Raw genomic sequence first — 13,529 nt, 5'->3', positions numbered from 1 at the left:
ACAAAAGTGTGTTTGGGTGCACTTTAACACAGCTCTTAGTGAAAACACAAAAATCCACCTGACTTGTGACCACTAAAACCCCCTCAATGCCAACTGGCAAAGGGTTTACTCTGCTGTAACAGCAACTCTTAGCAGGCCAGACAAACTGACTACACTTAGCACACTGCTTACGTGATATTGTTTATGGATAAATATTACAGAAGTCTTAATAAAAGGTTGTCATAGTGATCCTTCAACAGGGTGCATCTATTTTTTTTAACCTGCACTGCTAAGGGAGTTGGCATAGGTCTGAGAAGATTGTTGAGGTGGTTGTGGCAGGGAGCTGGCACCCAGTTAAGCATCAGCAAGTCTTCTCTTGCTGGTGGTTGGGAAGGGTGTAATAAAAGTGATTTTCAGTCCTGGGCTGCCTGATTAGATCAGGCAGAGTTTCAATGCATCCTGTTCAAGTGCAAATCAGGCAACAATATTCTCACCTTGAGGCACTAAGACTGAGGCCCACCTTTGAGCAATACGAATATAATACTTGTAGAAAAAGGAAACTGATGCACTTCATGTATGTGAAGATGCCAGCTATTGCACAATGACAAGGAGAGATTTGCACTTCAACAGAACATGAAGCAACCCTGCTACATTTTGTAAAGCACTTTATTGATGTAACAGAGTCAAAACAAGCCCCTTCATCCTGAGAAGCAACTGAAATGCAAGTCGGTGCCACAATCATCATTCTGAGATGAGACTTACCAGTGCTAAATGCATCACTAGTACTAGGTCATGCCTCCCATCCTTTTCTGTGACAAAGAGAGACTATTTTCTCTAGGGTGGAAAAAAAACAAGTCACTGAAAAGTGAAGAGAGCGTTGTCACATCTTACACACCGAACAAAAATATTGTGCTATTTTGGTCTCAGAATAAAATTCCAGGACTTTATTGCTGTATGTATGTTTTCCTCTATGTAACTTATCTTACAATAGTCAAAGTGCCACCTTCTGGTTTAAAACTGTGCAACATTAACATTCATTTTCTTCCGAAGACCATTATACAGTGGGGGTGTAAAGCAATCCAGCAGCAGTTACAAAATGTTGCCCGACTATTTTTTCTTAAAAGTTTAAGATAAAGATCTGCATACAAGCTGAATGAAAAGATGCTCAATTGATAGATCATTCAGTAACTTTAATAAAACATTTTTAGTTGGAAGTTTTGTAATGCTAAAATTTACAACTAAAACAAAAGTAAACACTCCTCCCCCTCCCCCCACTGTAGCCATAAGGTTTCTATACTTGTAAAGAACAAGAAATATGGTATGTAATTATCTCACAAACCTGCTTCATTTCTAACAGAAGCAAAAGTTGTGGAGGCTGTCAGCCTGTTAAACCTGCAAGTTTGGCAGTGGAAGTCTGTTTTACTACCATGATGCTTCTTTTTGGTTATTTAAATACAAGCCTTTTTCTTCCCCTCCCATTCAACACACAGTATAAATCCCATTTCCTTTTTTTTATTTATCCTCAGTATTATTTACAGGACTCCTACGGATAAAGTACAAACTAATATGAAATTAATGGTAGTTTGCATCTTCAAATATGCATCCCATGGCTAAATTTGCCAAGACACTCCAACAGAATGATTTGAAGTTATGATGATTCTGAAGTATGTACAGCTGAGACTGCGGATGTTTTTTCATTTACTGTAGTAGATTCATTTGATCTGTCATCAACAGGAGTTGCCTTAGAAGTGGGGATAGCAGTATCCAAGGTGAGTGCAGAGGTTTGTTCTACACTTACAGTAGTGCTATGGGAAAGCAGATCTGAAGGTGGAGTAGATACCTCTGTGACCAAAGGAAATTGTGCAAGAAACTCAGGTGGCATTGAGAGAGGTGTTATTCCAGATAGATTTAGAGGTGGCAAGGAAGGAAGCGGTGGCAAACCTAGAAATTAAAAAAAAAAAAGGCAGCAAATCACACACCACTCTACTTCTACTTTTTAAACTCTTCCCCAGGATGCCATGTGATCAGTTTGATCTACACTAGAACTATGAGTCTGCCAAACCTCGTATCTGTTTGTTCCCCCAGTCACTATGGGATTTCTTCTGCTCCTATTGAGTTCCATAGGAACATGATCAAGACTTTTGAGCAGCAATAACTCAAATAGCTAGTTTTAAAGCTTTAAATATTTTGAAAGCCAAACAATCCTCCTCAACTAGATCATCAAGCATTCCTTAGAGGTTAACAATAATGGAACTTGTGTTGGCTTGCTGACATGTACAAGAGGCAGCTACCAGCCTTGAGACAATGCTTTTAATGTACTTATTTGTACTATGGCCTGGATTTTTCCAGCACATCCTGAAACTGCCAATGCCCACGGAAGCCTTGTTCCACTTTTTGCTTGCTCAATGTGTATTTTTCAGTAGTACCATAAATTTAGTATTTCTGACACTTATTCTAACTTCTCAGACTTCTTGGCTGGCACACAGAAAATATGAACTGTGCATTTCATTAAACCTCCCCAAAAAGCTATATACTTCCTCTAATTTTTAGCACAAAGGAACATCTTTATGAAGCCCTAAATATGATGGGAGTAATGAGGAAACATCATCAAACTAAGGCAGGGAGGACTAGATAGGATTATTTTGACACACATTCCTTGACTGACCAGAAGAGGTCACCAATGAGAGCCCCATTCCATTGCAGCTGTGGCAACAGACTCAACCATCTTCTGCATGACTGACCCATAGAGCACAACTTGGAATTAGTAATGAATGGGTGGTATCAAGGAAATAGGGTTGTCTAAGATCTTCAGAAACCAGTTACTGTAATATTTACATTTGTAAACATACCAGGATGTATGATATCTGATAATCCAGCACCAGGAATGATGGGTGGGGCAGGTAAATTCAGACTGGATAGACTGGTCAGGGTAGGAAGTCCAGTTGGTAATGACATCAGACCTAAAAAACAAATACGAAAGATACAAACCTCAATTTCAAGAGCTGCACCTAGCCAGTAGAAAAACTGTTCCAGACAGAACTTGCATATCACTGGCTCACACTATACTTCAAGTTGGTGGTTCTTTTTACAAATGGGAAAGTGAATACACCTCTCTTTTGATCTTCAAATCCTGTGATGAAAGGGATTTACCTAGATGCTGTCGCAGCAAGAGTTACGGCTAGAAAAATCCCACTTCCCAGCTAATTCTATTTTTACTATCATGGTAATAGAGCATCTTCCATAGGATAATGAAAAGTAAGGGAAAGATTTGTTTGTTTAAGTGACAAAAACAAGCAAAAGTGTTAGCCTTTTCTATTTGTGTTTATAACTATGGTTAAGGACAAAAAATATACAGAAATAAGGGCAAGTTTTAAAGTAATTTTCAAAGTTAGGCGAGGGCTATGAAATGCAATACAAGTGTGGAATTAAGATGGCATGTGCTTGCCATCATTCTGCCTGCCAACAAGTATATTCTGTTTTTTTTTTTAAATGGATCCTCTATGGAGCAAGGACCACCTCTTTCTTAAAGGTGTACACAGGGTTTAGGTTAATGAGGACTAATCCGGAAATAAACCTTTTGTGTCAACATTAATAGAATACTGTAAGATAAATAACTTATTTGTTGGATCTTATTTAAAAACAAATTCAAAACAGAACCAGCCCAATAAATAGTTAAGATTAATAAGTAGGTCAGCAGTAAAATAATATCAGACTGATTCACAAAGAAAGCTTGTCTTTAGACTGAAAGCTAAGACTAATGTAAATATTTATCTGGGAAACTCTTACCTGTTACACAGAAGCCCACCTTTAGCTACTATAAAGGCTTTAAACATCTTTGATTTACAGTTTCACTACTACAACTACAGAAGTAGTGAACAGTTTTTTCCTATGGATTTCAAAACCACATTCATATTGCCCAGAGTTGGCAGGGAAATGTTCACACTTTTCATTAAAGTGTGAACTTCTTGGTTTCACATTTTAACCTTGTGGTATAGGAATTTAGAATTTCCTGACATTACTACTGCACACACATACTTAGCTCTACTGTATTTTCTTCCCACACTGGCAAATCTGACTCCAAGAGTTTTGGGTTAATTTTTTAAAAACTTTACTACAATTCCAATATTTCAGTTGTATTAGTATGCAAAGTACGTTAAGTAATCCTATGTATCCTGTACCATTTAATAGGGAATATATGGAGAAATAAGACTTGCATTGTCTGTCAAACCTACAATAGAATGATTTTGGCACATGAGGAGTCAGTGTTTCATTAATCTCAGTAAATAAAACATTACTTTATTCACAGGGTATGTAGCAAGAGTTTCCACACCAGTCTAAAATAATACATTATGGGAACTGAGCTAGTAAGCCTGTGCAATATAGGAACTCTCAACACTTTATAGAGATAATGGAATCATCACTAAACATTTTATGGCAGATTGACAATGTCATCTTTTAGCAAAATTTAATAAGCTATTATCTAAACTGCTGTTAGTAACTTTAAACTGATCCAAATGCAAAAATAGTTGGCTACCACCCATTGTTCTAGATAGCTTATCATAAGATTATTAATATGCAGAGTATCAATATGAATACTAAATTAATCCAGTGTAAATATACATATGTAACAGTCTAACCCAGGGGTAGGCAACCTATGGCACGGGTGCCGAAGGTGGCACGCGAGCTGATTTTCAGTGGCACTCACACTGCCTGGGTCCTGGCCACCGGTCCGGGGGGCTCTGCATTTTAATTTAATTTTAAATGAAGCTTCTTAAACTTTTAAAAAAACCTTATTTACTTTACATACAACAATAGTTTAGTTATATATTATAGACTTATAGAAAGAGACCTTCTAAAAACATTAAAATGTATTACTGGCACGCGAAACCTTAAATTAGAGTGAATAAATGAAGACTTGGCACACCGCTTCTGAAAGGTTGCCGACCCGTGGTCTAACCATACATACTGAGTTGCAAAATAGTGCAGTTAATGTGTCAAACATGACACCTAAGCCAGTGGAGCATAGCAGTCACAGGAGAGCTCTTAAACCCACCCCATATATTTGCTTCTCTCCAAAAAGGAGAACCCCACTGGGCAGCTGTCTCCTTCCTGGGCAAGGGCCTCTTGCTCTGCCCCTTTCCCCTGAAATGTAACTAAGACAGTCATGCAGCACTGTTTGTTGTGGGGAGAAATGAAGTCTGCTGAGAGCAGCTTCCAGCTCCACTAGCTATTCAGTCTAAATACCCAAGGGAAGTAGAACCCTCAGTCTTTTGGGTCTTGAAGAAACTAGTTCTGCAAGACTTCCAAGATGTACTGAGAGTTGACCAAAAAGATTAGGGGCTGAAAGATTGATTCAAATATTAAGAATTAAATGTATATAGGTTAATTAAGTGATAGTTGAAGTATAGTGTGATTTTAGTCTAAAAATATTTGAAGGATGTAAATATCAAGGGGGGAGGAGAGAGAGAGAGAGAGAGTCATTTAGTTGGGACATGAGGGTATAATTAAGGAGACGTTGTTAAGATAGGTATCCTTTCCTGATATCGCCTACATTTTTTTCCTGGCAGTGAGCTCTATTAGGCTGTGAAAATCCCATTGCTTGAGACTAGTCTGGACAATACACTACCAGATATACATTCGGGATTAATCCTTCATTGGCAGGGGATGGACTAAATGATTTAACAATGAACCTCTATTTATTTCCATGTTCTTTCTTGTATTGCATACACATTCAAATAGACAGTTATTTTTACATCAAGATGGCCTCCAGATCTATGCCTTGTGTGTGAGAGAACTTATGGGGCCAAGGCCCAAAATGAGTTATATCTAGCAAAGCACAATAAGGCAATAAGATGATCTATAAATGCATTAGGAGTAAGAAGGACAAAGGAAAGTGTAGGTCCAATGACATCAATAAGGCTGAGGTATTAAGTGTCTATTTTGCTTCAGTCTTCACAAAAGAAGTTTAAGCTTCTGGTTACAATTATGTAATATTAACAGCAAGAAGGAAGGAACACAAATCAGAACAGAGAAAGAACAAGTTAAACAATATTTAGATGTATTCAAGTTGCCTAGGCTTGATGAAATTCACCCTAGGGTACCTAAGGAACTAGTTGACACCATCATGGAGCCATTAGCAATTAACTTTGAGAACTCATGGAAGACGGGTGAAGTCCCAGAGGGCTGGAGAAAGGCAAATTCCTATCTTTAAAAAGGGGGAACAAAGGGCCTGGAGAATTATAGACTAGTCAGCTTAGCTTCGATATTTGGAAAGATAATAGAATCAATTGTTAATTTATGAGCACCCAGAGGATAACAGTGATAAGCAATAGCCTAGATGGATTTGTCAACAAATCTTACTAAACCAATCTGATTTCCTTCTTTGACAGGGTTATTGGTCTGGTGGGTGGGTGGGAGGAAGCAGTGGATGTGATATCTTGATTTTTAGTAAGGTTTCTGACCCAGTTCCACAAGACATTCAAGCAAACTAAAGAAAAGTGGCCTAGATTAAATTGCAATTAGGTAGGTGCACAATTGGTTGGAAAAAATATTTAAAAGTATGTCAACGGTTTATCATCAAATTGGGAGGATATATCTAGTGAGTCCTGCAGAGGCCTGTCCTAGGTTCAGTACTATTCAATATTTTCATCAATTGGATAATGAGGTGGGTGGTATGCTTAAAAAAAATTGTGGATGACACCTGGAGTTGCTATCAATTTGGAGGACAGGATTATAATTCAGAATAACCTTGATAAACTGGAGAATTGGTATGAAATCATTGAGATGAAATTCAGTAAAGTGTTACACAAAAAAAATCAAATGTACAAATACAAAATTGGGAATAACTGTCTAGGCAGTAATATTGCAGAAAAAGGATCTGGGGGATTATAGTGGATTGCAAATTGAATGAGCCAACACCATGTTGCAGTTGCAAAAAAAGGCTAATATTCTAGGGTGTATTAACAGAAGTGCAGTATAGGAGGTAATTGTCCCATCTGCTCAGCACTGGGGAGGCCTCAGCTGGAGTACAGAGTCCAGTTTTGGAGGCCACACTAAAAAAAGATGTAGACAAATTTGAGAGTCCAGAGGACAGCAACAAAAATGATACAAGGTTAAGAAAACCTGACCTAGGAGGAAAGGGTTTGAAAAACAAAACAACACTGGGATTGTTAAGTCTTGAGACAAGAAGTGGAGGCCTGATAAGTCTTTGAATATGTTTAAGGGATGCTATAAAGATAATAACGACCAATTGTTCTGTATGTCCACTGAAAACAGTACGAGTAGAAAAGGCTTAATCTGCAGCAAGGTAGGTTTACAATAGATGTTAGAAATTTTTTTCTAACTATAAGGCTAGTTTAAGGTTTAAGCACTAGAACAGGTTACTGAGGAAGGTTGTGGAATTCCCAGCACTGGAGATGTTTAAGAACAGGTTAGATAAAATACCTGTCAGGGATGGTTTTGGTCCTGCGTCAGTGCAGAGGGATGGACTAGGCGACCTCTCGAGGTCCCTTCCAGCCCTACATTTCTGCGATTCGGCATGTTTCAGCCCTAACCAATTTCATATTCATGTGCCTGTATAGGCCTTAAGATCTCAGTTCCACTGTAACTTAATATGCATTAAGTACATTTCAGACCACAGAAATTTAGTGATGGATTGGTTGCATTTTACTTTTACTCCAAATGTCAAACTTAGTGAAACTGGAGTTTAAAAAAAAAAAAAAAATCAGAATAGGATGAACTCCTAACCCCACTGAACTCAATGGCAAAACTCATTTGTTTCCACAAGGCTAGGATTTCACCAACATTTATTGTAGATACAATTGTGCTGAAAATGCAGATACTACGAAATTGGTAGATTTTCAGATATTTGAGAGTCCAGTCCCAGTTTGCCAACCCACTACTCCCTCTTTATTTAGATTACGCCTCAAAACTCTGTTCCACAGTGACACAGACTGCTAGGCACAAAGACCTGAGTCACTACTCTTCACAGCAGCCCCAATCAGGCAAAGCTTAATTTGTGGGCCGGCAGGGCAGAAAGGCCAATTAAGCTATTAGGCAAGAGCCCACAACTAGGCACAGGAAGGAGGCAGTAAGAGAGAGAGAGATTGTGTTTCTCTGTTTGGGAAAGGTCTTCTGTGTGGTGGGATGCAACTGTATATAAGCTGCACAGGGTATTGAACCAGCAAAAAGGTGTCTGCATACTTTGTGGACTGAGACAAAGGCAGGACCAAGGCAGCCCTTTTACATGCAGTTCTAGAGAGTCAACATTTAAAAAAACGTAATTGAATCATCAAGTTGAGCACATGTACCTTGTCCTTCCTCATCCCCTCTCTTCCCTGCTGGATGTCAGCCTCATTGGTCACATCACGTTTACAATTTGATTATATGGTATTCAAGGCAAAGGCCATACAATTCTCCCACTGGTTATGGGTCTAGCACAATTATAAGTGCAGAAGAAAAAAATCTGTTCTAAGGGAACAGCAAGTATGGTTTATCTAGATATAGAAAGGTAGGGCTGGAAGGGACATCAAGACATCATTTCATCCATCCACTCATGCTGAGGCAGGGCCAAGTAAACCTAGATCATCCCTGACAGGTGTTTATCTAACCTGTCCTTAAAACCTCCAATGATAGAAATTCCACAACCTCCCTGGGTACCCTATTCCAGTACTTAACTATCCTCAGAACAGCATTACACCTTAATGCTGTTAGAACATTATGACAATGAAAGGGACAAATTACTCCTATATTCCAGTTAGACAAAATGACAGAAACGGACATAAAATTTTCTTAAGAATGGGGCCAAAAAATACAAACCACCTTTTTCTCCCCATCATTCTATACATCTTGAGTTATTTTGTTTCTAAAACATTTGAGCTTGGTCAAATTTTCACTACTCACCTGGTAATGTAGTTGCTGGGTTAACTGGTGGCACTGAACTGAGGGACTGATTTACTTGTGGTGGCAATAATGGTACTGTTGGGACACCTAATGAAAGATGCATGAAAGTATATACCATCATTTCAAATATGTCCAAGTATGCAACATTCCAACCCGCTTCCTCACACAGTATCTCAAGAGCTTATAGGTAGGGCCCTGCCAAATTCATGGTCATAGGATTTTAAAAATCATAAATTTCATGATTTCAGCTATTTAAATCTTAAATTTCACAGTATGCGGGGCGGGAGGGGGAGTCACATGGTTATTGGTGGGGGGCTGTGGTACTGCTACCCTTACTACGCACTGTTGATGGCGGTGGCACTGTCTTCAGAGCTGGGCAGCTGGAGAGTAGTGGCTGCTGGCTGGGATCCAAACTCTGAAGGCAGAGCCGCCATCAGCAGCAGCGCAGCAGTAAGATACAGTATTGCCATCCTTACTTCTGCTCTACACCAAGCAGAGCTGGATTCTCAGTCAGCAGCCACCACTCTCCACCCACCCAGCTCTGAAGGCATGGTATTGCCACCCTTACTTCTGCACTGCTGCTCGTGGGGCGCTGCCTTCAGAGCTGGGCACCCGGCCAACAGCTGCCACACTCTGCCCGTCCAGCTCTGAAGGCAGCACAGAAGTAAGGGTGGCAATACCATGACCCCTCTGAAACTCACTTTGTTAGGACCCTCAATTGAGAAACATTGGTCTCCCCTGTGAAATCTATATAGTATAAGGTAAAAGCATACAAGACCAGATTTCATAGTCTGATTTTTTTCCATAGCCATGAGTTTGGTAGGGCCCTACTTATAGGGATTCAATGTTTCTGTATTAGCAAAACCTTGTAAACATGGCATAAAATGCTATCAGTAATTCTGAACCCTGGTGTTAGCAGGTTTGGAGACACTCACCTTACAGTGAAAGTACATTTTACCATTGGGCTATGATGTGAAATATACCAAGCCCTAGTTTTTGGGAAATGGTTTTGGGACATGCAAAGGGAAGACATGAACTCTGGAAATCATACGCATTTCTACAAACATGTTTTCTCTTTAGGAAGTTAACTGACAAATCCATTTTTCTGAGTTACAGAAGTCAATAAATTATGACTGTATTTCACAGGTGAGGTTTTTTTATACATACCTGTACTGAGAACACTACTGACTGTAGTAGGGGTTGAACTAATGGACAGTCCTGACAGACTCTGTTCAATTCCTGTTGTTCCAGGCGGTAATGTGGATGGGGGATTAACTGAAGACAGCTGAACCTTACAAAAATGAGAAGTTAGCGTTAGCAATTTTGTTTCACTGGAATCCACAAAAATGAAAAGTGTTAGTTATACTTTCACAGTTATGATTTTATCAAGCACAAAAGAGATTACAACTCACCTCTGTAAATCCATCTTTGAGTGGACTGATGGGTGCACTATGCAGTTGTCCAGGGAGAGAAATTTTCTTTCCCTCTTCAAATGGACGTGTAGGTATCCGATGTAAATACCCATAGCCAATGCCACATCCAAGGCTTTTAAAATATGAACATTTAAAGGTTAGAGACAGACCAGTCTGACCTTGGTACATGCATAAACCACCATCACCATGGACCCTACACTAAACAAACAGCACAGAACAACCTTGCCTAACATGAAAAGGACTCAGTTCTCAGATTCCCAAAAAACACAAGAATGGTGTCTTGAACTACAGCGACACACAGAAGTGTGTCAACCAACAGAGCTGCAGGCACTCAGCAACCACAGGACAGTTTCCCCCTACAGTATTTTTTCCCCCCAAGGGCTTTCTTTGTGTAATCCAGTTTTAAGTGACAACTAATGAGGCTTCTATAGCTTCCTTTTGGGGGATTGGTTTACAATATGTCATAAGCAAATAGCTCTTAGAAAACATAGCCAATTACCTGCAAATGGCTCAAGATGTCACAATAAATCTCTAGAATAAAGCCTTGTAAATCACTAAGTGCCCATTGTTATATGGAAAAGTACTAGAGTACACGCTGTCATTTTTCTGAGGAGAGAAATACTCTCACTAGTAGATTATACATATTACTTTGAACCTTTATAGCTCCTTTCAACCACTAATATCACTACACAACACCACAGGTGTTCAAAAGATTTAAAAACTATTAGAAACATAGCTAAGCCTCAACCACACCCTTGTAAAATAGATTTACAGATGGAGAAATAAGGTACAGAACTTAGTTACCTGCCCAAAATCAGAGTAAGTCAGAGATACAGCTGAAAATACAACCCAGGTACATCAGCTGCAGTCTTCTGTTCTAGACACTACATGCTTTAGCATACTATACAGTATCAAGATTTCAAGTCAAAAGCACTAAGCATTCATAAAGTTTTATGAACTTTTAAACGAGTTAATCTGAGTAACTACAAAAAACATGGGCCCTTTTACAAACTAATTTGTATGTACATCACCACTGCACAGTTTCTTATGAACGGTAATACTCTTTGCAGCAGGGATTACCTTTTCCTCTGTTTCTACAGCATCAAGCACAGTGGGGCCCTAATCCTGAATGGGCTAGGTGTCTCTGCAAAACCACCATTTGGTATGTTGAATTAGCTTACCTGCCTTCTCCACCCCATGCAGAATTGGGGGTAATAATCACCTCTCGACAATTATCTGTGTCTGTGTTGTACACATAAAGTTTTAATGGTTTTCCTTCATGTGTTTCAATGAGAGAGAACAGATCTTCAGACTAAAAAAAAAATAGGAACATTGCAAATTGGTTAATTTTTTAAAACAATATTTTAATTTTAGAATCTAAAAAACCATGGCAATTAGTATCTCATAGGCTTCCAATGCAGAACTAGCAGAGCCTGGCACCTAGTGTGTGTGTCTGTCTATCTCTCTATAAAAAATCAAATTTCAGTATACTCCAGATAAAATAGTTTATAGTTTCAGACTGAAAAACTGAGAAGATGAACTACTACAAGTGGGATAATAACTCAGATTTCAAATCAAAATAAAAAAAAAAGTTTAAATCGTATTTTACTAGTTTAATTCCTAATAAATATTTCAAATTATTTTTAAAAAGTGTAAACTAATCTCATCTTATTATATGAAGGCATTTTAAACAGCATTTTTTAACTCTAAAGTTATATTTGTGTACTCAAATGTAGACTTGCTGTGCCAGAGCTCCTTCCACTAAGTGGCAAAGAACTTCTATTAGCACAGGACACTGAGAAAGTTGGGGTTAATATTAATATTGCCCTGGTACTCTGCTTATTGTAAATGAAATTCAAAGTTATATTACCTCATTCATGACAGTATCTGCTCCGATGACATAGTCACTATGTGGTCTAAGACCTGCTAGTGCAGCAGGAGAATTTGATTCAACTTCCTAGTTTCAAGATATAAAATTACAAAAGTTAAATCTCCTCAAAGTATTAGCACACACAGTAATGAGCCCCTTCCCAAACTTTGAGTTTAAAGGAATTAACACACACAAAATGCAAAATGTTCCAAATACTTATTCTACACTTAGTCCCATTTTAAAAGATACATTTGTATATGTACTGTTGCAGTAAGATTTGATAAGATATCCCACAGACATATGGATCTCTGTTTTGTCACTATTTTCCCCTGCCACACAAAATGCTTTGACTCCAGTCTTCAAGCCAGAGGATGTGGTGGAGAGACCTCAATATTTATGCAAAAATGAGTATTAATTATAATGTAATCTTACATTGTTAGGTCATTACAAACTTGATGAATTTTAGGATGTAGCTACAACTATGTTATACTATCAGGCGGTAGCTGTGTTAGTCTGTATCCATAAAAATAACGAGGAGTCCGGTGGCACCTTAAAGGCTAACAGATTTATTTGGGCATAAAAAACCCACTTCTTCAGATGCATGGAGTTAAAATTACAGATGCAGGCATTATTATTCTGACACATGAAGAGAAGGGAGTTACCTTACCAGTGTTGACAGGGCCAATTCAATCAGGGTAGATGTAGTCCACTCCCAATAATAGATGAGGAGGTATCAATGCCAGGAGAGGGAAAGTTGCTTTTGTAGCGAGCAAGCCACTCCCAGTCCCTATTCAAGCCCAAATTAATGGTGTTAAATTTGAAGTAAAAACAAACTTCAAAGAGAAACGGCAAATTTCATTTGCAAATTTAACACCATTAATATGGCTTGAATAGGGTCTGGGAGTGGCTGGCACACTACAAAAGCATCTTTCACTCTCCTGGTATTTTCACTCCATGCATCTGAAGAAGTGTTTTTTTTACCCACGAAAGCTTATGCCCAAATAAACCTGTTAGTCTTTAAAGTGCCAACGGACTCCTCGTTATTTTTATGGATACAGACTAACTCGGCTACCCCCTGCTACTTGTCTCCTGGCATTGATACCTCCTCAGCAATTACTGGGAATGGACTACATCCACCCTGATTGAATTGGCCCTCCTCGTTGTTTTTATGTTATACTATGATACTTGAGAAAACATTACTGGATACAAGCCAAGTGAGAGAACTTGTTTATGACCCTTGGACTGCAGCCTGAGGGCTTGGCTACACTTGAGAGTTGCAGCGCTGGGAGTTACAGCGCTGGTCGTACAGCTGTGTAGGGAAAGCGCTGGTGTGTGGCCACACTCAC

At 38.9% G+C, this 13,529-nt stretch overlaps 1 protein-coding gene across 1 annotated transcript in view; it reads right to left on the bottom strand.

Moving 5' to 3' along the window:
- Positions 1–908: 908 nt before the first annotated feature.
- The window catches only part of GORASP2 (golgi reassembly stacking protein 2), a 35,717-nt gene continuing 23,096 nt past the window's right edge, over positions 909–13,529 (bottom strand). The window contains exons 4-10 of the mRNA XM_045032837.1: positions 12,184–12,270; positions 11,495–11,625; positions 10,293–10,425; positions 10,048–10,171; positions 8,881–8,967; positions 2,829–2,939; positions 909–1,920 (exon numbers count right to left, since the gene is read on the bottom strand). Coding sequence (XP_044888772.1) covers positions 1,628–1,920; positions 2,829–2,939; positions 8,881–8,967; positions 10,048–10,171; positions 10,293–10,425; positions 11,495–11,625; positions 12,184–12,270 — 966 coding nt within the window. The 3' untranslated portion in view covers positions 909–1,627. The remainder of the gene's footprint in view (positions 1,921–2,828; positions 2,940–8,880; positions 8,968–10,047; positions 10,172–10,292; positions 10,426–11,494; positions 11,626–12,183; positions 12,271–13,529) is intronic.

The sequence above is a fragment of the Mauremys mutica genome, chromosome 10 (assembly GCF_020497125.1).
Source record: "Mauremys mutica isolate MM-2020 ecotype Southern chromosome 10, ASM2049712v1, whole genome shotgun sequence".
Taxonomy (NCBI): domain Eukaryota; kingdom Metazoa; phylum Chordata; order Testudines; family Geoemydidae; genus Mauremys; species Mauremys mutica.
The sequence above is the reverse complement of the archived record's forward strand: the minus strand, read 5'-3'. Positions and strand labels throughout refer to the sequence as shown.